Source organism: Diabrotica virgifera, chromosome 1 (genome assembly GCF_917563875.1).
Source record: "Diabrotica virgifera virgifera chromosome 1, PGI_DIABVI_V3a".
Taxonomy (NCBI): domain Eukaryota; kingdom Metazoa; phylum Arthropoda; class Insecta; order Coleoptera; family Chrysomelidae; genus Diabrotica; species Diabrotica virgifera.
In genome coordinates this window covers 17973538-17997657 of record NC_065443.1, presented here as the reverse complement: position 1 = coordinate 17997657, position 24120 = coordinate 17973538, and the positions used below count along the sequence as shown (strand labels likewise).

The window sequence follows — 24120 nt, the reverse complement described above, 5'->3', positions numbered from 1 at the left end:
AAGGTTTTTTTTAGATCTAGGTACATATTTTTTTTTTTCAGAAATTAAGTGGCTACCCTTCTCTCACGTCTTTCTAAAAACGTAAAATAAACGTCTTTCTTGTCGCAAACGTAATAAAGAAAATTAACTTTTAGAAGATCAGCATTTATATTTTCCTAGTATAAAAGGCGTCGCTAAAAGTGGGATACATACATAGCTCCCCAACGGCAATTATACTTTTATCAGCAGAATCGGATACACTGATAATTTTTACAAGATGGTGATTCATTGTTACTCGACATTCAATATTGGTCAAAATAGTGTACCTACGCGTCACCTTTTTGAAATTATTGTCGGAATAAACTAAATGGGTTTCGTATTACATTTGCGTATTGTAGGTGTAGTAAGATTAAAAGCCTTTGTAAAAAATACCGAAAGCGCACTTGTACGTTTTTGTTATTTTTAGGTTTTTTAAGGACAAAAAGCGCAATTTTGAGCTTAGCAAATGTTCGGCTTGCGCCCCTTGGACTTGGCGCCCGGGTGCCTCGCACCCCTTGCACCCCGGGTTAAGACGGCCCTGTTTACAATTTACCATTGCGTTTGCCGCAAGTATGCAAGCGCATTGATGCAAAGATAGCTGAAATGAATTGCTGGTTGTAGGCCAGTATGGAAGTCAACGTCCTAAGAATAATGCCCCGGGGAATATAATTTCGATAAATAGGCCTGGATCCCGCGTACCAAAAAAGAGTTGATTAATAGCAAGTTGAAATTCTGTTAATAGCTTAACGGTATCTAGTCGGACAAACTTTGATGTACGGCGGGAACACTGAAACAGGGAAAGTTTTAATTGTGGAACGTGATTTTAATTTTGGAATGTGTCATCCTGGCAAGTTTATGACTGATCGGTCATATTACCCGTATGCGCGCCAATGGTGAATATTAAATTTTTAATTTTATGTCAAAAAATCCGCAATAACTACCTCTTAAAACCTACCAAATTTAATTTGCATATCTCGTCTGGTTTTAGAGCAATAAATAAATCGTCAGTTTGTAAGAAAAAATTCAACACCCCGTATCTCGGAAACGAAATATTTGCTGACAAACGTTTATCAAGCCAACTGTCACTATTTTTTCATGCAGAATTACCCCTTAAAGTTTGTCGCACTTATGTAGAAACACCGTGTATTTATGAAGAACATGTCATTTTTAATTTTTTCTATCTTTCATTTTACTTTGTATATCATACAAGTCTTATTTAATATTTAAAAAACTACGTACTTGATAATATTTTCTACGCATTTTAGAAGTCTCCGATAAAAAATATTTCATGTTTGTTTGTTTATCCTGAAGAACATTTGGTTCAATCTTGTTTTTATTTCTCGATTGAAATATTAAGAATTTAAGAATGGTTTCCGTTAAGAAACGATAAGTCTCTTTATAATATTGAAAAGCACTTTTCAGTATGTGTTTGTTTTTCTTTTAATTAAGTGGGTCGCATTTGGAATGAATAATTACCTATCTTTTATTAAGCCGAAATGGAATTGAATCATCTAATTGCGACGTATAAACACCAAAAACCTTCCAGATTTTATCGTTTATTTTTTTAACTAATGATTATAATTATTGGCATCGTAACACAGAGTACTGTATTGGTTTTTTTATCTGCTAAATATTATATCATGCAAAAAGAGCAGGGTTTAGTATTTTGCTAGGATTGGTTGGTAGTATCAGGGTAATGTGAGCTGGGGCCTGAGAATCGATCGTAGGAAGTTAAGAAAAATTACTATCGACCAGACGATCAAGTAAATAGGTCGATTCTTATTTCTTAGTTAACTGTGCAATGTCTGGTGCTGGTGTGATGTCATCCTTTTCACCAGGCATAATATGTTGCATTTAGGTGCAATAGATTATCATCGTGTTCATCTTCGATGGTCGATAGTCACCATGGTAATATCTTGTTTTTCGGTGTGGAAAACACCTCCAGTTCCTTCGGCAAGCAGTTCATAGTTAACCAAATATCTCAAGCTGTTCTTATTAATAATCGTAATGAAATGAAGTCTTTTTTTTACGTTACTACAAGTTAAGTTACTAAAACAAGTAATGCATTGCTGAACTTTTCAAACCACATACTACTGTATATTCAAAAATTGTACCATCAGTTTTGTATTTTTGTGGTACCTACCAGTGAAGTGAAAAGTGCTACGACCGTAATATCTGGACTTAGCGTTGGAAGCTGCAGGACATTTTTGCAGAGACACAAACGTACCTACTTAATATTGTAAATTTATTTGTATTTGTGGATAATACGATAATACCTCTTACAAAAAATGTAAAACCAGAAAGAGGTCCACATTAATTTCTTTTTTTAATAATTTTTTTTTGTTTAATAAATAGTATTCATTTGTAATAATGTTTGCTTGTTATTAATTATCCATCTCCCTTCTCTCTGGTCAACTGAGTAAGAAATGATAAGGTAGGTTTTATTTATATTGGGATTTAATTTCAGTATTTTATATATGCTAGAATAGGGCTTCCCAAGCTTATTCGTAATGTGACGCCCTTGGGATTTTGGTATTTTTTTGCGACGCCCCTCGACCCAATCCCCAATAATAGTTACCAATTTTAGTACTAGCCTAGTAACAGGTTATACACTATTTGAATATTTATAATTTTTATTAGAAATTAAGAACGAAATCTAAACATAGGCACAAAAATAAAAAGGGATATTTATTTATGTTACTGGTTGGTTCATGTGAGGGATGTGCTTTATTTTTTGAGCACAGCTTAATGAAACTGGGGCTCCAGTTTTGAAATTGCCACTCCATTGTTTTAGTTTAGGTTTGACCTGTACTTGTTTTTAATTACTGCAACTGTAGAAAAGCTCGTTGCGCACAAGTACGAAGTCGCAAATGGTAATAAAACCTTTATTGCAGTAGTGCTGATGGCATGATATTCACGAGAAGCTGACCTCCAAAATTTAAACAGTTTGTCCTTGTCGTACTGAAGCTTTAGGTTGGAATCACAGAACAATTCTATTAGTTGTTCTTCTTCCTCTGTTAAAAGTATTGATGGAGTGGATGACTGCAAAGTGTTCACTCAATGATATCATATGTTGTGTAAACATATTTTTTAAAGAGACATCGACGATTTCTATCGATTTTTCTTGTAGAGTAGGTACCTTGTAAAGCAGGGAAACGGTCAATTTCTTGTTGAAACAAATATGTCACAGATGTATGTTAATTTTATTATAAACTCTGAATTAATAAAATTTTGTACATCATGTGATTCTGTATGTCGATACGTGTAAAATTTGTTTCTTAATTCGTATACACGTGCGAGTACGTTGTCTTTGGACAGCCAACGGGAGTTGTACAATGTTGTGAGTTGTTATAATAATAAATTAAAGAAGTGTGTTCAGTCCCCATTTCTTCATAAAGTTTAACAAATGGAAAACTCTTGATTTCACGGGTCGTGTGTTACTATAGTTCACCACTTTAATAATGCTATCCATCAAAAAACTTAATTCAGGTGTAATGTTCTTGGCTGCTAAGGCCTATCTATGTCTGACACAATGTTACCATTTTACACTTGGAGCCTTGGTTTTGATGAGAGCTTGTAGTCCTCCATACTCTTCAGATATCGTTCTGCCACCATCCCTACACACGAATGCACTGTTATTCCAGGATAATTTCGTGGACCATCGGATCATTTTCGGATTGAACAATTTTTTGAAGGGTCTATCAACTTGATGTTTAATTTTTATTTGATTTATTTATTAATACATATATTTTATACTCATTTAAAATCAAATAAATATATTTTCCGGGCTGCCGGGAAAAATTGGCTACAATAAAAAACAATGGAAAGGAAGACTTGAGAAGGCTTATGTTCAGATGTGGACGTGAATGGCTAGACGAAGAAATATATTTTTGTATTAAAAGTACGCGCTGATACGCGACGCCCCGGGGACAACGACGCGACGCCCAGGGCGTCGCGACGCACAGTTTGGGAAGCCCTGTGCTAGAATATTCCACAGGGTGATGCGAACTTTGAGAAAAAAAAAAACACAGTTTTATTGGTACACCCGGTATACAATGAAAATTTACCTGTTTAGCAACAATACTATTACAGTGGCATTGTTAAAGAATCAGGCTATAACATGTTCAAGAAATCACTTAAATCGGCCAACAGGTTTAGGAAATGGGAGTCATCAAAAATGAAAAAATTTTGAAGTCGGCCGATTTCTATGCACGTAAGTTTATTTTAGTATAAACAGAAACAGGTAAGGATAAGGCCGTCCGCACATGGGTCGATCGAAGACACGTCTCGAAGTTCGCACGTCTTGTAAGAACCCTGCGGCACAAGCGATTGCTCCTCGCACAATATTCGATTCAGTTTGCTCATATCTTCTAACCAGGAAGAACGCATTCTTTATATTATCAACCAAAACGACTATTTCGATCTGTAAAAAGTACGGTATTGTTACATTTTTAGTATAATTTATATACAATGAGCATTATAGAATTGATGGTAAATATTTTTTTGAAGATATTCTTCTTTAGCGGCGAATCGATTGAGGGTAAAATTGTACATTTACCGCGCGCCTGCGCACACTGACAGCATGTAGTTCTGACAGTATGTAGTTCATTGCTAATTTTTCAAGATAGGTATGTATGTATCTGTAACCGTGCAAATAAGTCATTAAAAGAATATATTAGTGGTTTAAAGAAATGTATTATTTTATAATTCTTGTGTTTTTGGATTAATAAAATATTATGTAAGCATAATATTTTTACACTATATGTCGCCGTGTTGTGTAATTATATCCGAAACTTACATGTTTATTTCTAGTGCCTCGATGGAGTAGTTAGAAATGTGTTAGCACTGAGATTGGAAGGTTGCGGGTTCAATTCCTGGGCGTTTCATATTTTTTTTTATTTTTGGTTGTTTTAATAAAAATTTTTTGAAAGTGGTAGATAAGAAAGTTAGCTTGATTTTTAAATAAAATACAAATAACCTTTTAAGTATATTTACTTCGTTTAAATTACCATTTATATAATAGAAGAATATCTTCTTACGTGCGTACATAGTACACACACATTCTTTTTTTTAATTTTATATTAAACGTCTAGAAACAGCAGTTCAATGTTTTCAGGATTTTATATTACAAACAATATATTTCCCCAGACGACTACTATTAAATTTAGCGTAAAAACAACAAAAAACAAAGGAAACAAATAAAATAAATTTAATTCCATGTCTGGAAACGTGCGTCTCACTCGAACTTTCTCATACGCTACCGATCGCAAGGGACGAGAGTTGTACAAGACGAGGAGATTTGCAATCTTAAACATCCCGTCTACGGAGCTCAATGCAACAAGGAAGGAATTTGGGTGGCGGGGAGAGATCTACGCGACTGGAATCGAGTCGACTACTTCGAGCGTCGACCCATGTGCGGATGGCCTTAGTATATGCTAATCGATATTAAAATTTGTTAAAACAACAGTTATCTGAAAAAGTGTTTACTAACCTCAATGGGCATAAAACTGAAGAAAATTCACAATATTCCTGGTGAGTTGTCATTAAGTCACCCTTTCCACTAAAATTGCATCCTAAAAACAATAAAATTCATTATAATAATAATAATAAGGAGTTTATTTTATTTTACATTTACATTTTTTTACGTATGCATGAATATGTTGGATAACATAATTAAAGAAGTTTATCTTTAAATTAATTATAATATTACAATAATCAAAATTAAAAGTCTGTCTTATATTACAACCAAAAGTTATATAGCATTTACAAAGTAAAAAAGAATATGAAATTATTAATTATTTTAAATAAATATAACTTATGGAAAATTTTATTAGTAACATTGTCCTAATATTCATAGGCGTAACCAGGATGATCCTAAGGGGGGGGGGGGTTACAACTACTGGAAGGTCTCTGAGGGCTATGGTGTTAAGCGTATAGAGCTCAAAGTACATCCCAATGGGGTGGGTTACAACCCCCAAAACCTCCCCCTGGTTACGCCTATGCTAATATTTATATATTTTCTACAATTCATACATGTCACATTAATGCTTTTTCAAAATAAACAAAAAATCCCATTTATGTCCCGTAGGATGCGCAGGCCGCATATGAAATGCCTCCCGAAATAGGATTTCTTACCTGTCGCTAAAATGGTCACATACGAATTGCCTCCCAAGCTTTAAATAAATTACATGCTTCTAATCTTCATGTGAAGGTGAGACGTTGCCGCATCTTCGTCCCTTTGTAAATTTTTGGCAAAATTGGTAATTTGTTATTTAATTTATTTTATTTTCAACCTTTATGTATTAAACATTATTGACACTAGGCGGTATTTATAAATTTTAACTAACTTATACATATATAATTAGTTTTATAACCATAATATATATTTTATAACAACCATTATTTTTTATTATTAATAGGTAATTTAACAAAAAATACAAAAACATATTAAGTATTTTTAAGATTTATTAAAAATAACATCACAAAAAAACTTACTTGGAAAATATTACAAAATGTGTATAGAAATATAAAATTACAAAATATTTTTCCTAAATTTATATGATACTACTTTGACAAATTCTAATCTATTTCTTTTACAGTCTCTTAATTCTAAAATTTTTTCATTTAGAAAATTTATTTTTGTTGTACTTTCCGCAACAATTTTTTTTGGTGTCGAAACACAATTCATTTTAATGTAGGTATTTATTTGAAATTGTAAAATTACATCAATAAAATTATTAATGTTAGGATGAGGGCAGTAGAAAGAAGAATTATACTTGGAATGAAAATTTTCGCATGGGTATGTGGTTCTTTGTAAGGATGAAGAGTGCTCAGCCCAAAGATGTAGAGGAAATGTCGAATTTTCAGATATGTAATTATCAACAAGATAATCACAAAACTGGGGACTCTTTCATCGACTGGTTTAATTTCTGCCAAATCTACAGCAAAAAAATCGCTAACATCTTTAGGATGTAAGAATGAAAGACCAAAAATATAAATAAGAAAATGCGTAATTTCGATTAAGTCAACACCTTTTTTCTGGTATTCTGGAGCTAATCCCAGTGCTTGAACCTTTCTATACCATGCCTGACCCAAATGAAAACGACATCCATGAAGATCTGCTTCAGGAAATGCCATACGAATACCATTATGAATGGAAATTTCAAAGTCTGAAGTTATTACTTTAGGGGATACAGGACAATTAATTCTAAAACATTCTTCTATGATATATTTAAAAGCGAGATAATATGAAGATGACTTTTTATCTTGAAGTAAACAAAAGACAAGAGGAATATAATGTCCACTTTTCAAGCCATGTATACTAAACAATTGAGTGAAAAAACGAGGACAGTATTCAAAAGTTCCGTCAACATACCAATTGGAAACAGTCGAAAGAAAACGAAGATTTGAAAACATGTTAATATAACAATATGATTATCTTTGTCATTTTTAATTATAAAATTTTCATTTCTATTTGTAATAATAGAAGATGAATCGAGAGCTTTATGAAATTCAGATATATTTTTGGGAAGTTTAATTAATGAATTTATGGTTCTAGGATAATATAAATTTTGTCTCACCCTATTGATATCATTGATAGTAAATGTCTCTATATTTCTCTTCTTAAGTTCTTTACAGATGAGCTTCATTGGTTTTTCGCTGAGATCTTCCACGACTGCTCTTTTTATTGAATTGCTTACGGCTTTTCTATTGTAAACTTCGGCAGACAACTTCTCGTGGTTATGATCATATTGATTCAATTATCGTATTTTCACAAATGCTTTGCAGGTTTTTTTAGTACATGTCCACCGTTTTACTGTATCTTTGGCCAACATTTTTTGAAAACCGAATGTAAAACCATCAATTATTGATAGTAAAGGTTTACGCTTTTGACTGACACTTATTGTTGATTCCATTATTTCGGACGTTATGACTTAAACACAATTTGATCTTGAAATCGACGAACTGACAAGCTTGAAATAGACAAACTAACTGGTGCAGGAACTTTCAAGTATTTATACAACATTTAGCCCATTAGCACAATTTAAAAAAGAGAATATAAACAAACAAAAAGATAAAGGTAAAAGTACCTATTCATGGAATCGTTAAGAAGAGATTAGAATCGGAATTGGAATTACTCAGAAAATACCCAGAGAATATAAACAAACAAAAAGATTGTACCTATTTATGGAATTATAAAATGGAATTATAAATATGGAAGAGATTAGAATCGGAATTGGAATTACCCAGAAAAGTTGGATATTAGATTGTCGGGTAACAACTTTCTTTTCTAAAAAGAAATATGTATGTCCTACTGCGAAATATTTATGTGAAACAAATTTTTTGTACACTGCATTAAGAATTAGAAAATTCAAAATAAATAGATACTACCTATTTAAATTATGATTTGGCAACATTGTGTCATTATACAGAGATTAAATAGACAAAATATCAGCCTAAATGATTAACGAAACGGAGGCATTTCGATTGTACCTGGGAGGCATTTCATGTAAGAAAATATTTACCTGAAAAAGTGGGAGGCATTTCGATAAGGCCGGATGCGCATGGGGTATTTTTGAAGATATTCTTCTTTAGGCGCGATTCGATTGAGGGTAAACTTGTACATAAATCTGTGCGCCTGCGCACACAGACAGTATGTAGTTCCTTGCTAATCTTTCAAGATAGGTATTTATGTATCTGTATCTGTGCAAATAAGTCATTAAAAGAATATATTAGTGTTTTTAGTAAATGTATTATTTATTATAATTCTTGTGTTTTTGGATTGGTGTTTCTCTGTAGTAAAATAATAACATATTATGTAGGCATAACATTTTATGTGTTGTGTAATTATATCCGAAACTTACATGTCAATTAGAAGGACCTCGCTGGTGTAGTTGGAAGGGCGTTAGCTCCGTGATTGGAATGACGCGGGTTCGAATCCTGGGCGATTCATACTTTTTTTTTATTTTTGGTTGTTTTAATAAAAATTTTTTGAAAGTGGTAGATAAGAAAGTTAGTTTAATTTTTAAATAAAATACAAATAACCTGTTAAGTATATTTACTTCGTTGAAATTACCTATATAATAGAAGAATATCTTCTTACGTGCGTACAAAGTACACACACATTCTTTTTTTTGTTCAACAGATTATATTGTAATGGTTTCTACAATATGTATATTATTAATATTTTTTTTACCAAACTCTATTAATGAAAAAAAAAAAAGAAAAACGAAGGAATTGCCTAAATTATAAAAAAAAACAAGTAAAATTTAAAACAGTTATAACTACTATAAAATATTAGGTTGAAATTACTTTAATTTGCATCTCTTTCAATTAGAGAATGAATAACAGACCTCTCAGTGTTTAAAATGAATGATTTAATAAATTACTTAAAAAGACCTTTTGAGTTAATGGTCGTTAAGTACATTTTATATGTAACTGGCAAAAAATTGAAAATTATGATACTTAGAGAAAGCTTAATGATCTTTGTCCTATGGTCTTTTTTTTTAAGCAATTTGTATGTTATCGTCAAGTTTATATCTTGTATTATAGTTATGTTGAGTTGAATGAATTATGGAGTCATTCTTATAAATATGTAAAGCGACATTAAGAAAATATGTTTGCCTGATATCCAAAAGTGTTGTTTCTTTAAATAGGGAGTCTGATGGGTAAGTGTTGTTTTTATTATAAATTATTTTTAGGATTTTTTTTTGTATTATTTCTAATTTTTTTAGATGAGTTTTCAAGGCAGAACCCCATGAGGTGATTGCATAATTGACTCTGGATTCAACGAGTGCCTGGTATACAATTTTAAGGTGAGTTGTTTTTAAAATAGTTTTCATATACTTTAATTTATACAATAATGTCCTTAAATTGTTCGTTACGTTATTTATATGCATATCCCATTTAAGGTGAGAATCAATAATTATGCCCAAGTATTTAATATGATTTTTTAATTTTATTATTTTATTTCCTATTTTATCGGTCTGAAGAACTGTAAATTCGGGTAAAGTATTTTTATAGCTGCAGAAGGGAATAAAAAAGGTTTTTTCATAATTAATTGTGAGTTTTTTGTATTCGAACCATCCAGAAATGTTTTTAAAATCGTCCTCTATTAATTCTTTTAACTGTTGCCACGTATCGCCTTGGTAAAATATTGCTGTATCATCAGCAAATCCAATAATGTTTCCTTTAGTTTTTAAGTGAAATAAATTATTAATATATATAGAGAACAAGATTGGCCCTAGAACGGTACCATGAGGCACTCCAAAATTAATTTTATTATTGTTACTCACCGAATTTCCTATTCTCACAGCTTGTTCTCTGTCGTTTAAGTAACTTTTAAACAGGTTTAAAGGTACTCCGCGAATTCCTATATCCTCCAAGGTCTCCAACAGCTGACCGTGAGATACAGTGTCGAAGGCCTTGGCAAGATCCAGAAATATACATATAGATGGTTTGGCTGAGTCTATTGAATCGTAAATTTGGTTTATCAAAGTAATTATAGCATCATTCGTAGAAAAATTCTCTCGAAAGCCAAACTGAGATTTTGACAAAATATTATATTTATTTAAATAAGCGGATAATCGTGTTTTGACACTTTTTTCAAAGATTTGTGAAATTGTTGAAAGCAGTGAGATTGGTCTATAATTTGATAAACATTTCTTGTCTCCCTTTTTGTGCAATGGAGTAATAATGGCCTTTTTAAATTCAACTGGGCATTGTCCTGTTTTAAAAATAGAATTTATTAAATTTAATAAATAAGGTGCAATTATTTCAGAAGTTTTTTTAATTACTTCGGATTTAATCTTATGTATACCTGGTGCATTTTTATTTTTTAATGTTTTTATTAAATTTATTATTTCTGGTTCTGTTACGGGTGTTAAAAAGAATGATGCGTTGTTAATTCGGAACTGATTTTTATTAAATGTAGGGTTATTCGAGACATCTATTTTTTCTGAGAGTTTTTCTCCAACTCTACAAAAAAAGTTATTGAATTCTTTTGCTATATGTAATGGATCCTTAACTGCGGTCCCATCCTCCGAAATTATTTCCTCTATTAATTCTTTATTTTGCTTATTACCACAACCGTTAGTTAGTGTCCACAGGTGCTTGGAACTATTTTTGTTTTCTGTTATTTGTTTTTCATAAAAATTTAGTTTTGCTGCCTTAATAGTTTTGTCAACAATTTCGCGGTAGTTTAGATACTCCAGTTTTTTTGCATTATCTGTACGATCTTTGTTAAATTCTTTGTAAAGTTTATTTCTTTTTTTAATAGAGTTTATTATGCCCTTAGATATCCATTGTTTTCTTTTAATGTTTTTACGCTGTATTTGTGTGCTATGTGTGTTTTTTTCAATGTATAAGTTTAGTACTTTTGTTATTAACGTTGCTTTTTGGTCCACGTCATCATCATCGAGGTGTTTGTATTGTGTCCAGTCATGTTGCTGTAAGTCTTGTCTTAAGTTGTTGTAGTTTATATGTGTTATAGTACGGTCATTATATTTAATAGACAAGTTACTTACAAAAAAGATTTTGTAATTTTCCTTGTTTTTAAGCATCTCAATACTGTTCAGTAGGAACTGGTGCAATGACTGACAGCGAACTGTAGGTCACCTTCACATTATACTCTGCTAAATACTCATCCAGTGGCCGACCGATGTTACCACAAGTGATCTTCCTCCTCTATCTTTTCTCCTTCGTAAGGATGTAGTGGCGTCGTGTAAGTCGTTTGACTATTTCTGTCCAATTATCTCTTTCCTGCGCGTGTTTTTTTGCTTCGGAGAATGAGTAACCAGTCATGTCCTTTATTTGGTCCGACCATCGTAATGGAGATCTTCCTCTGGATCTTCTGCCCTCTACGTTTCCTTCACCTATCATTCGTTCCATGCCTTCTCTTCTTCTAGATATCATCATCATCAACTAGCCTATATTTGTCCACTGCTGAACGTAGGCCTCCCGTAAAAATTTCCACCTATTTCTATCTTGAGCTTCTTGCATCCAATTTGTGGTGATGCGCTTGATATCATCCGTCCATCTAGTCGGTGGTCGTCCTCTGCTTCGATATGCCTCCTGCCTTAGTCGCCATTCCAGAATCTTTTTGGTCCATCTGTCATCCGTCAGTCTGGCAACATGTCCTGCCCAAGCCCATTTAGCCATGGCTATTCTTTCAACTGCCTCCGTGACTCCTGTTCTTCTTCTTATTTCTAGGTTTGGTACTTTATCTCTGATGGTAATACCTAACATTGATCTTTCCTTAGCGCGTTGTGTAACTCTTATTTTATTTATTGTTCTTTTTGTCAGAGTTAGTGTTTCTGCACCATATGTAAGAACCGGCAAAACACACTGGTCAAAAACCTTTCTTTTTAAACAAACTGGAATATTAGACTTGAAAATGTTATTTAATCTACCGAAGGCAGCCCATGTGAGACCTATCCTTCTTTGTATTTCAGTTGTCTGGTTATCTCGGCCTAAGCGAATCTCATGCCCTAGATATTTGTAAGCTATTACTTGGTCGATGCTATGACTCTCAATCTGAATTTTATCGCTGACTACAAGGTTGGTCATAAATTTTGTCTTTGAGGTGTTAATTTTAAGACCAATTGTTTTTGACACTTTACAGAGCGTGTTCAGCATTTTTGTAGCTTTATCAACTCTATCAGATATTAAATCGATGCCATCGGCAAATCTTAGGTGGTTCAGATCCTCCCCGTTTATATTGATTCCCATATTATCCTCTCCTTCCATTTGCTTAAACATATATTCAAGAACAGCTGTAAACAATTTCGGGGAGATAGTATCACCCTGTCTAATTCCACGTTCTATTCTAAATTTCTTGGTATCTTCATGAAGTCGAACACAAGCTGTACCAGTTTCGTAGATACTTTTAATCAAGGCGATATATCGGTAGTCAATGCGGCAGTCCGCCAATGCTCGAAGCATTTTATGATGATCTATAGTATCGAACGCCTTTTCATAATCCACGAATATAAGAAAGATAGGCTTGTTATACTCTGTGCACTTTTCTATTAGCGTTTTTATAACTTGTAGATGATCGTTTGTTCCGTATCTGGAGCGGAACCCAGCCTGTTCACAAGGTTGGTAACTATCCAGTTTGTTCACAAGCCGTTTTGTTATTATCTTCGTGAATAGTTTGTATGTATGGGAGAGCAAACTAATAGGTCTGTAGTTCTTCAGATCTGAAATGTCACCTTTTTTATGCATTATGGTCATTATTGCATTATGCCACTGAGAGGGGGTTACGCCTCTTGTCAAACAAACATTGAACATCTTTTTCAACACATTTATTAACGTTTCTCCTCCTTCTTTGATGTGTTCAATGACTATCCCATCTTCTCCAGGTGATTTATTGTTTTTCATCTCCGAGAGAGCTGATTTTATTTCCTCTGTTGTGATATCTGGGATGTCTTCTGAGCCTACATTTTGAACTTTTGGTATTTGACTTTGATCAGGATCTGGAAGTTCTTCTCGCTTATACAATTCTGAGTAAAAATCTTGAGCAATTTTTAAAATATCTTCCTTATTTGTTGTTATTTCTCCTTTTTTATTTACAAGTTTACAAATATTTTTCGATCCTTCAGTCATTTGTCGGCGCAGTACCTTTAAACTCTTATTTTTATCAATGGCTTGAGTTATGTGTTCAGTGTTGTAATTTCTGACATCTTTTCGAATGGATTTTGTGATATCTTTGTTTAACTGTCTAAGTGCTGCAAAATTATCTGTGTATTTGTTTTTCAATTCTCTTCTTTTGTTTATAAGGTCTTTAGTAGCTTGAGTAAGTTTATCTATCTTGTTTTTTCTTTTTTCCTTATATTTGCTATGAGCGTTTCGAATCGCACTGTTTATTCGCATGTTTGTCACCTCTATATCTAATGCATTTTCATTTATATGTTCTACTTCTTTCAGTTCTGAAGTTATGAGATTCTGATAAGCTACACTATCTTCTATCGATTCCCATTTATTAGAATGCCTCTCTGTTATCATTGCTGTCCTCTCTTGTCTAATGTTGATCAATATTTTTGCTCTAACCAACCGATGATCACTCCCAACAGTGATTTTATTGATTACTGTAACATCTTGGATAATATTTTTTCTGTTTGTGATGATGAAATCAATTTCGTTTTTTGTTATGCCATCTGGACTAACCCACGTCCACTTACGTTGTTGGTTCTTTTTGAAAAATGTGTTCATCACGTATAGCCGATGATGTAACAAAAATTTAGTAGCATACCTCCTCTATCATTTCGCTCACCATATCCAAATGAGCCCATAGCCACTTCTGCGTTATCTTCTTTATATCCAAGTTTAGCGTTAAAATCGCCCATTAAGATTAGGTGGTGGGTTTTATCTTTTTCCATAGCTCTATTTATATCTTCATAAAAGTTTTCTATTTCTTCATCGCTATGACTCGTCGTGGGTGCATATACTTGGATAATTTTAATAGAGCATCTCTTGTTCAATTTTAGTATGAGGTACACAACTCTTGAGCTTAAACTATCTATTTTTATAATTTTATCTAGGTGTTTCTTGTGGACGAGAAAACCTACGCCGCCAACTGCCTTATCGTCTTCTCCAATGGAATGTAACAGATGCCCTGATTTGAAAACTAATTGGTTTTCTCCTTTTCTTCGTATTTCGGAAAGTCCCAGTACATCCCATTTTATGCAGTTAAGTTCTTCCTGTAATTCAATGAGCTTATCTGCAGTTGCAAGCGTTCTTACGTTATAAGTGGCAATATACAATGTTTGTTGTCCTTGGTAGCCGTGTCTATCCCCGTGATTCTTCGCACCCTCTGCCCTTGGCCCGATCCGGTGGCTACCGTCACCAGGGACCGTTGGGCCGCCGGGGACTAAGGGCATTTTTCTAGTTTGTGTCATGTCATTTACGGGGGAAAAACTTCTAGATATATTATGTGCAAAATATCTCAGTATATATTTTGGTTGATAGTTGTGGTGAGTCTAGTTTTTATGTTAAGATTAGCTAATATTGTATTATTTGTGCGATGTGCGGTCCATGGTATGCGCAACATTCTCCGGTAGACCCACATTTCAAATGCCATTATACGTTTTGAATCTGCTTTTTTGATGGTCTAAGTCTCTGAACCGTAAGTGGCGATAGGAAATATTAACGCTTGAACAAGGCGTAATATTGTGTTTTTTGTAATGTCCATTATGATGCGTCTACGGATCTCGTCTTCCCATCCTCCACTGTTAGTAATAACGGACCCTAAGTAATTAAATTGTCTGACCACTTCGTAACCTGCCAAGTTTCTTATCTCCGTTTGATTGTTTCTGTTTCTATCGATGATCATTACTTTGGTTTTCTGTATATTTATTTTCAAATCATATTCCGCACTCACCGTTCCTAGCCTATTCATAATTTCTTCCAGTTCTTCTGGTGAAGACGCCATTATAACAGTGTCATCAGCATAACGTATGTTTTTGATTTTTAGTCCTCCTATAATTGCTCCACCTTGCCACTCCTCAAAAACTTGACGCATAATGTGTTCACTATATACCTATATATTGAACAGAATTGGGGATATTAAACAATTATACATCCCTGTCGCACTCCAGATTTTAATTCGAAGTTTTTCGAAACCACATTATTAAATCTTGCATTAGCGGTGTTATTTACATAAAGTTCTTGTAATAAATAGATTAGATGTTCTGGCGTACTCCTTTCACCAAGTATATGCCACATTTTATCCCATTTTACGTTATCGAAGGCCTTGGTGTAGTCAACAAAGCACAAATATGTTTCTATGTTAAACTCTCGAATTTTTCGACGAATATTAAGAATGCGTTCTCTTGTTCCTCTACCTGGGACGAATCCGCATTGTTCTTGGGGTATTTGCGGTAAGAGAAGTGATCTTATATACTATTAAACTGTGGTTTCTAGCATATCTATACTTATTCACTTTAGTAGGCATATACTAATGGTGCATTTATTTTAATAATGAATTTTCTATCTGGGACCTTTTTCTTTTTACTAAAAGATGTCGATACAGCATCTTAAAAGTGGATTTTTATATTATTTTTAAAATTTCACTTAAATACGCAGTTTATTTTCGTCTTGGTTCAGAGGTGTTAACCTAGCCCTATTGAAGACGCCTAGAGACAGAAACAGCTATCTAGCGATAGTGGATATCCTCTATATATAGTTATCTTTTATATTTTACATTATATATATTGAAACAATCAGTATAATGTTAATTTATACATTTCTATCGCTAAATTTCCTACCTCTACTATTTTCATCGCTTTTTATCTCACAACTTAATATGTTTTCCATCTTTTGCGTTAGTTTGCCGGTTATTAATGCGTTCACCACTGTATACAACAGTTTTTATGTATCTGAATTTTTGGTTTATGTTGTACGAAACTATGTATAGAATAATTAAATAATATACTTACCCTGATCAAGATATCTACATGGAAATGTGAGAGTTGCATGTATTTGCTCCAATACGATGCATCGGTAAGGGCTCTTGTTGGCTCTACATAAAGCACAGTTCTTAAGCTTTTCAAAACATTGATTGCAGTAGCTATGTCCAGAGAGACATAGTCTTATTGGAGGATTCATGTATTTGAAGCATACAGGGCACTCAAATTTGCTGATGAGGTTTTTTTCAAAAGTCATCAAAGCTTCGATAGTTATCATGCTAAAATTGTTTAATAATTTAGAGATATCTGGTGGTTAAAAGGAGTTTTATAATTATATCATTGAATGTTTAAAGACGAAAGAAGAAAGAAGAAGTTTGAGATTGGAAATTATTACAAAAAATGACACTGTAGAACTAACTTGAAGCATATTTAAAAAATACTGTAAAAATAGTAGCAGATGACACTAGAAAGTAAATCAAGAAACAAGAAAAGCAATGTAAAGGCATGTATAAGAGGAATATAAATTAGGGATAATGAAATGTGACAAGCTACGATTGGAAAGCTTAAGACTAAAAACAAAACGCGGAAACTGGTCACGTAAAGCAAAGAGAAAAAACCAGTGGAACATTCCGAAACAAAAAGAATAAATTTTATAAAGATACATTGAAGGATATAGAAGATAATTATAAAAATAAGCTAATTAGAAAGAACTATTACTAAAAAAACGTAATAAAAAAACAAGAAAAGAACGTTTACTAAACTTAAATCCAACAATTAGAACTCAAGATATGGTAAAATTAGTGCACAATGCACATTGCAAATTGCAAAATAAGTATTTTTCGAAGCTTTATCGACCGTAACTCGGCTTCTGCGCATGCAAATGAGCCTTGGAACATCTCATTTTAAATCTTCATTAATAGGCTTCCAAACAGAGTTCGTTAAATTACTCGATCTTCATTTGTTTTAAAGTTATAAACATTCGAATTAATAATTTTCTTAAAAAAATTGTACATTAATTTGTTTATAAGGGTTTTAAGCAAATTTATTTAGCTATAAACATTTATACTTTAAAAAGATAAAGTTTTTCAATCCTAATAGCAACATTAATAATATTAAAAATATTACTAAAATATTTTTAAATTGAAAACTTATTGGTACAGTTCCCTGGTGACACCTCCAAGGCTTCTAAAATTTTCAAGCCAAATGGATGCTGCAGTGAAGACAAAAGGGAAGGAATTCTACACTATGCAATTCACAACCCCCGTCTGCAGCTTGGTAAAGTTCCAGCGGAAAATGCACCTAGTTACTCCACGGAGTAATACTACTATAAAATAAAAATATATACCATTTTTATTCAGTTGCAATGCGAGGCCAAAAATGTCTTAACTTTCACTTAGATTAGAGAGCGCAACCAGCACTCTTATCGACGATTTCACCTCTTGTTAGAGGCTCTTCAGAGAATGCATAGGTTGCTTTTCTCTAATCCAGTAAATTTTTCGACATATATTAGTCCCACACTGCAACTGACGTGAATGGATTAGGTGACTAGCGTCATCTGTATTTTAATTAACAATAATGATAGAAGAACTCAAAAGAAACATTTTTAGCTTACGAAAATGTTTGTAAGTTTATTTTTGGCCAAGATATCGATATTTTAATAGTGCGCTCTGAAGCGCAAGATCGGCTCACCGCGTAAAGGTTCACGCGCTAACTTCCCGATGCAAATTATATAATTTCTATGTATATATACGTTATCTTCATTTTTCATTTTTGAAGATCCTAATAAAATTTTATCATATAATTCTTATAATTAAATCATCATACTGTAGCTCGTATCACCTTTCATTCTATTTACTTTGTCTTCTATTTTTTGTACTAAATGAGAGAAAAAAAACATTAAAAACTAATATTTCAGAAATAGAACTAAAAAGTAAGTTGATATTATTTATAAATAGTATTTTTACAAACTTTTTGTTTCATGCATCTGAATCGAGAAATACAGGGAATCTCAGCTTTTTTACATCTGCGTAAGTTCTTAGAGCGATCTTTACAGTTACATGGTGGTACTAAGTCTGCTCTTGTAGGCAGTAAAACTAAAACTTTCTGGAGCTTCAGAGTCTAGTTATCTATATGCTATAGGTATAATCTATATCATATAGATATCCAATGGATACTGGATAGTATCCATATAAAGTGGATCTAGTTCTTTTGCAGCATCATAAAGGCACGTCAATTGTGTGTATGCCGCCACAACATAAATGCTCGTTTTATATGCAATGATGATGCTGCAAAATAACTCGATCCACTTTTATATGGATATCATATATTGGCTCATTTGCAAGCGTAGAACCCGAGTTACGATCGATAAAGCATCGAAAAATACTTGACTGTGAGCCGATGTTGCGCCTCATAGGGCGCCATTAAAATATCTATATTTTGACCAAAAATAAACTTACGAACATTGTATTAAGCTCAAATTATTCATTTTAAGTTCTTCTATCATTATTGTTAATTAAAGTATAAATGTTTACAGCTCAATTTTACTTGAAACCCTTATAAACAAATTATTGTACAATTTTTTTAAGAAAATTATAACTTCAAACGGGTATAACTTCAAAACAAATAAAGATAAAGTAATTTGACAATTTTTTTTTGGAAGCCTATTAATGAAGCTTTAAAATGGGATCTTCTAAGTGTCATTTGCATGCGTAGAAGCCGAGTTACAATCAATAAAGCTTCGAAAATACTTACTTTGCAATTTGCAATTTGCGTTCTTCACTAATTTTACAATATGTTGGGTTATAATTGTTGGATTTCAGTTAAGTTTTTTTCTTCGTTTTTTATTAACGAACAAATTTTATTTTAAACATTCTTTTAGTTTGTGAGCCAGAGCCTTATAAACAATTAAATTGTTTATAACAATTTTTTGACCACTCGGATCGGAATCCACCCTCGAAATTCATAATCAGCAGCCAAAAATCCATAAGAAACCGTTGAGTTTGTCCATCAGAATTGAAAAGGACACGGTGACCCCTCTGGCGCCCAGACTAACAGGGAAAACCCGCATCTACCACTGGTGAATTACCAATTGCGTAGTGCCGGTATTACTTCTTGAGATCAAAGTGCCGACATGGAAGAGGTTTTACTGTCGCTATTTATACTGTGACCAGGTTCTGTGTTCTTTGACCAGCTTGTAGGGTGGTTTGTAGAAGTGCAGATCTGGATTCATTTGGCATAATGTGTCCGAAGTATTTTAACATTCGAGATTTGATAGACGTTTTTGCTTCTTTGAAATAAGACTTGTAGTGAGCCTCTCTCGTACCAACAGCATTTATAAATAGTTTAGGAGACGACTGATAAGGCTTATCCTTGATTCGTTGTCCGTTAGTTAGACTAGTTCTCCTTGTATATTATCGGAGCTTGCTGCTTGCTACTTTAGTTCAGCTTACGGGGCTATCCTAGTGTAAAAGAACGAAATTCACATACTTTTTTTAGGAATATCTAAAATAAAAATTACTGTACCAATTGTTTGAAAAATTTGCATGAGCATTTATTATAAAAAGAAGTACATGTAAAAAATTTTCATAAAAAAAATATTGAAAATTAAACGATTTATGCGCCATCTACTGGCACGGTGAAAATAAAAAACATGGCTATACTACTGCAGTGATTGGGACTAATAGAGATCCTGAAACATAAAATTGCAAAGTGAATATTGAAATATAAGTTATTTTCTATACCGTCAATTAGGATTTTTGAAAAATATTAAAATTTGGAAAATTAAGTGTTATATTTTTTTTAATTACATAGCTGGAACATTTTCAGCAACAAATTGACATTTTTTATCCGATTAAGAAAACCCCTAGTTGATGGTATAGGAAATAACTTATATTTCAATAATCACATAGAAATTTTATGTTTGAGGATCTCTATTAGTCCCAATCACTGCAGCAGTGGAGCTGTTTTTATGTTCACGGTGACAGTAGATATCGCATAAATCGTTTAATTTTCAATATTTTTTTATGAGAATTTTTTTACATGTACTTGTTTTATAATAAATGCTTATGCACATTATCAAAAAAATTGGTACAGAACTTTTATTTTAGATATTCCCAAAAAAGAATGTGAATTTCGTTCTTTTACACTAGGATAGCCCCTTAATAAATAATATAGTGAGGTATCCCGAATAAAGTACGTGCCTCCTAGTGGCGGAATACGGGCAACAATACATTGGCTTATAGGGCCGTCCTTACAGTAGGGATCCTGGCCTATACAGAAAAATGCAGGCGGGTGTGGGGTAATACTGCTTACTGCACTTTGGTTGCATTGGTGGTCTATTGGGTAAACGTGCAGGGCAGGGTATGGTGCTGATAGAAAAGGCATTCAGGCATCACATATCCAAACAAAACCTTTTCAGGCCATAAAAATTAAAAGACCTTCTCCAAAGATATAAAAACTTATACTGAAATGATGGCATCTCCTGAGGTAAAATATATCGGAAGTAAAATGAGCCTCCGTTCGGATCTCCGGGTGAGGACTATCTCGACGTGAAGAGACCGAAATATCCGAGAATCAATTTGGGTTTATGCAGGGCAGATCAACAACAGATGCAATTTTCATTATAAGGCAGTTGATGGAAAAATACAGGAGTAAAGAAACAAACGCTCATATGGTATTCATTGATCTTGAGAAAGCATATGATAGAGTTCCTCGAGAGACTCTGTGGTGGGCACTCAATAAGAAAGGAGTCCCTGGTGAATAGGTAAAGATTGTGAGGAATATGTATGAGGGAGTAACGACTAGTGTTAGGACAGGTGTGGGAGGGACTGATAAATTTCATGTGAAAGTAGGATTGTACCAAGGCTCTGTGCTTAGTCCGCATTTATTCTCATTAATTTTGGACCAGATAACAGCGAAACTACATGGTAACATTCCATGGTACTTAATGTATGCTGATGATGTCGTGTTAGTAGGAAATAGTGAAAGAGACTTAGAACAAAAACTGGAACAGTGGAGGCAAGCTCTGGAGGAAAAAGGTTTAAAACTTAGTAGGACAAAAACAGAGTATTTGGAATGTTCATTTAAAGATGGAGTTACTACAAATAAAATGGTATCTTTGTCAGAGCCGGATTTAAGGCAGTGAGGGCCCCTGGGCAGAATTAATGTGGGGCCCTACCACCTACTATTAAAAAAATTGTTGTTATAACTATGGTATAGAGCCAACTACAGGGTTTTCCCTTTTAGAAATTAAAAAGAAATGTTGATCTACCTTTATAAATATATTTTTAAATAATAAAAAATACAAGAGCTGTATCTTGTTACAGTAAAATATTAAAAATAAACATAGTAAGATGTAGGGTTAAAATCCGGTTACTTTTCGAGATTTTTTAATTGAAAATTCCTTGATTATCTCGGACATGTCTAGTTGCTTTAAGACATTAAAGCTCATGCTCATTATAGAGAGATGATTAAAACGCTCTTGGCCCATCATAGACGAAGTCGATTTGTAATTTACTTAAACTTTGAGAATGATCTCTCCCCATTGCAAATAGCATCAGAACTAAATAGACACGAAGTGTCACCACAACGGTTTCTTTTAGCAATCAGTACAATTAAAGTTCTTTACTTATATTTGAGGCCTTGAGAGTCAGAGTGGCCTAACTGATTTTAACATTACTTTACATATTTAAAGAAAATGATCATAAGCTGTCAATGTGCGATTGTTTTAGTAATTGTATGTTGACCAATAATGATTCTTGGTCACCATAAAACTACTAAAACAATCGGACATTGTTAGCTTCTGATCATTTTCTTTGATTATGTAAAGTAATGTTAAAATCAGTTAGGCCACTCTAGCTCTCATGGCCTCATTTGATGAGCCGATTCCCTCTTTAAATGAATTGAAAAAATCTACCAGCTTGACACCTAGGTTTTCATCTAAATCATTGCTATAAATGTCGGTAAGGTTCAGTGAGTGAGCATCGATTTCATTGGGAGTTAAATTTTCCAAATAATGTAAAAATCCAAAATTGGAATGAATGGATTCATATGCCGAAAGCCTCTGAGATAAAGAGGAAACGAAGTGATCTATAATAGCGATAAAATTTTAAGATTCTGAAGGTGTCGTTTTAGTCTCTGAAATATTCCTTAAAAGAATATAAATTCTTTAAGTGATCTAAGTGCCGCCACTCCTGAATTATGGTCAATATTTGGATGTTGGAGAATACCACTTGTGCTGTTTGTCCTCTCTAAGATTTCATTCCAAAATATTGCAAATATTCCTGTATCCAGTAAACACATTCGAAAATACAAACCAATTGCATCGCTACGAGTTTCAAATGTTTGCTCATCGTCTTCTGAAATTTTGGATAATGCTCATTTCATCTGATTATTACCTTTAACTAGTGCTTTTGCGGCGTCACTTCTAGCTGACCATAGTAGTATTTACTCTTTTATTAACTCAGTTTTTAAACATTCGAAACAAGTTGTATCTATATGCAGATGAAGTGAAAAATACATATAATTCATAATATAATAGTCCTTCCGAGAAATCAAAAATGCTATGGCAGCAGGATACCACTCAGCTGCAGCTTTTGCAACTAAATTTAGAGAGTGGGCAGCACACAGAATCCACAACGCCAAGATATTATGTTATCTAATTTTAGCCTGAACACCATTGTATTTTCCACTCATACTCATAACTGACGCATTGTCGTAGGACTGGTCCCTGCAGTTTTTCAAATCGATAAATAGCATCTTCTTGCAAGAATGTCATTAGAGAATTAAATATATATTCTGTTTTATGGCCGTGATTAGGAAAAAAATATGACAATCGTTTCAACAGGAATGAAACCTTCCATGTAACGAAATATCACAGTTAATTGATTGACAAAAATTACTCTGTGTGAATAATGTGCTGATTTTTTTAAGTTTGGGGCTTTGTGGGGGCCCCGGGCAGCTGCCCAGCCTGTCCCCCCCTTAAATCCGGCCCTGATTTTTGTATGGTGAACTGATTGTAAAAAGCAATAGTTTTAACTACCTGGGATCGGTATTACAGAGTAATGGAGAAATAGATGGAGATGCATCCAGTAGAATTAAGAAAAATTCCAATGTAGCTGAAGGGAAAATTCTATAAAACAGCCATAAGACCGGCTATGATGTACGGAACTGAATGTTGGGCAGTGAAGAAGAACGAGGAACAAGGAATGCATGTGGCGGAAATGAGAATGCTTAGATGGATGAGTGGAGTGACAAAGAAGGATAAAATTAGAAATGAGTATATCAGGGGAAGTCTTGGTGTGGCAGCAATTGATACCAAAATGAGAGAGCATAGATTAAGATGGTTTGGTCGTGTTCAACGTCGAGACGTTAATCACCCAATATGAACAATAGCTGAAGTACAGATTCCTGGAACCTGTAGGAGTAGAAGACCAAAGAAGACCTGGGGAAAGACGATAAGGCAGGACATGTTGGTAAAGGGGATTGACATTGATATGACCCAAAATAGAATTGTGTGGAGAAATGTAATTAGGGAAGCTAACCCCTCCTAGGGATAAGGCAAAGAGAATGATGATGATGATGAGGTGGAGATGATAATAACGAAAGAGAAAGATAGGATAACGCAGTTCAAACTCAGAATATAATACACTATTTATGTAATAATTAAAAAAAAAATAATTAAAAAAAAATTTAATAT

At 33.4% G+C, this 24120-nt stretch overlaps 1 protein-coding gene across 3 annotated transcripts in view; it reads right to left on the bottom strand.

Annotated features, from left to right (window-relative positions):
* LOC126887513 (E3 ubiquitin-protein ligase sina-like) overlaps positions 1-24120 on the bottom strand; it is a 78544-nt gene that overhangs the window by 49538 nt on the left and 4886 nt on the right. For all 3 annotated transcript variants that reach the window (XM_050655142.1, XM_050655154.1, XM_050655147.1), the window contains 2 exons: positions 16455-16702; positions 5510-5591 (listed from right to left, as the gene is read on the bottom strand). In XM_050655142.1, coding sequence (XP_050511099.1) covers positions 5510-5591; positions 16455-16702 — 330 coding nt within the window. The remainder of the gene's footprint in view (positions 1-5509; positions 5592-16454; positions 16703-24120) is intronic.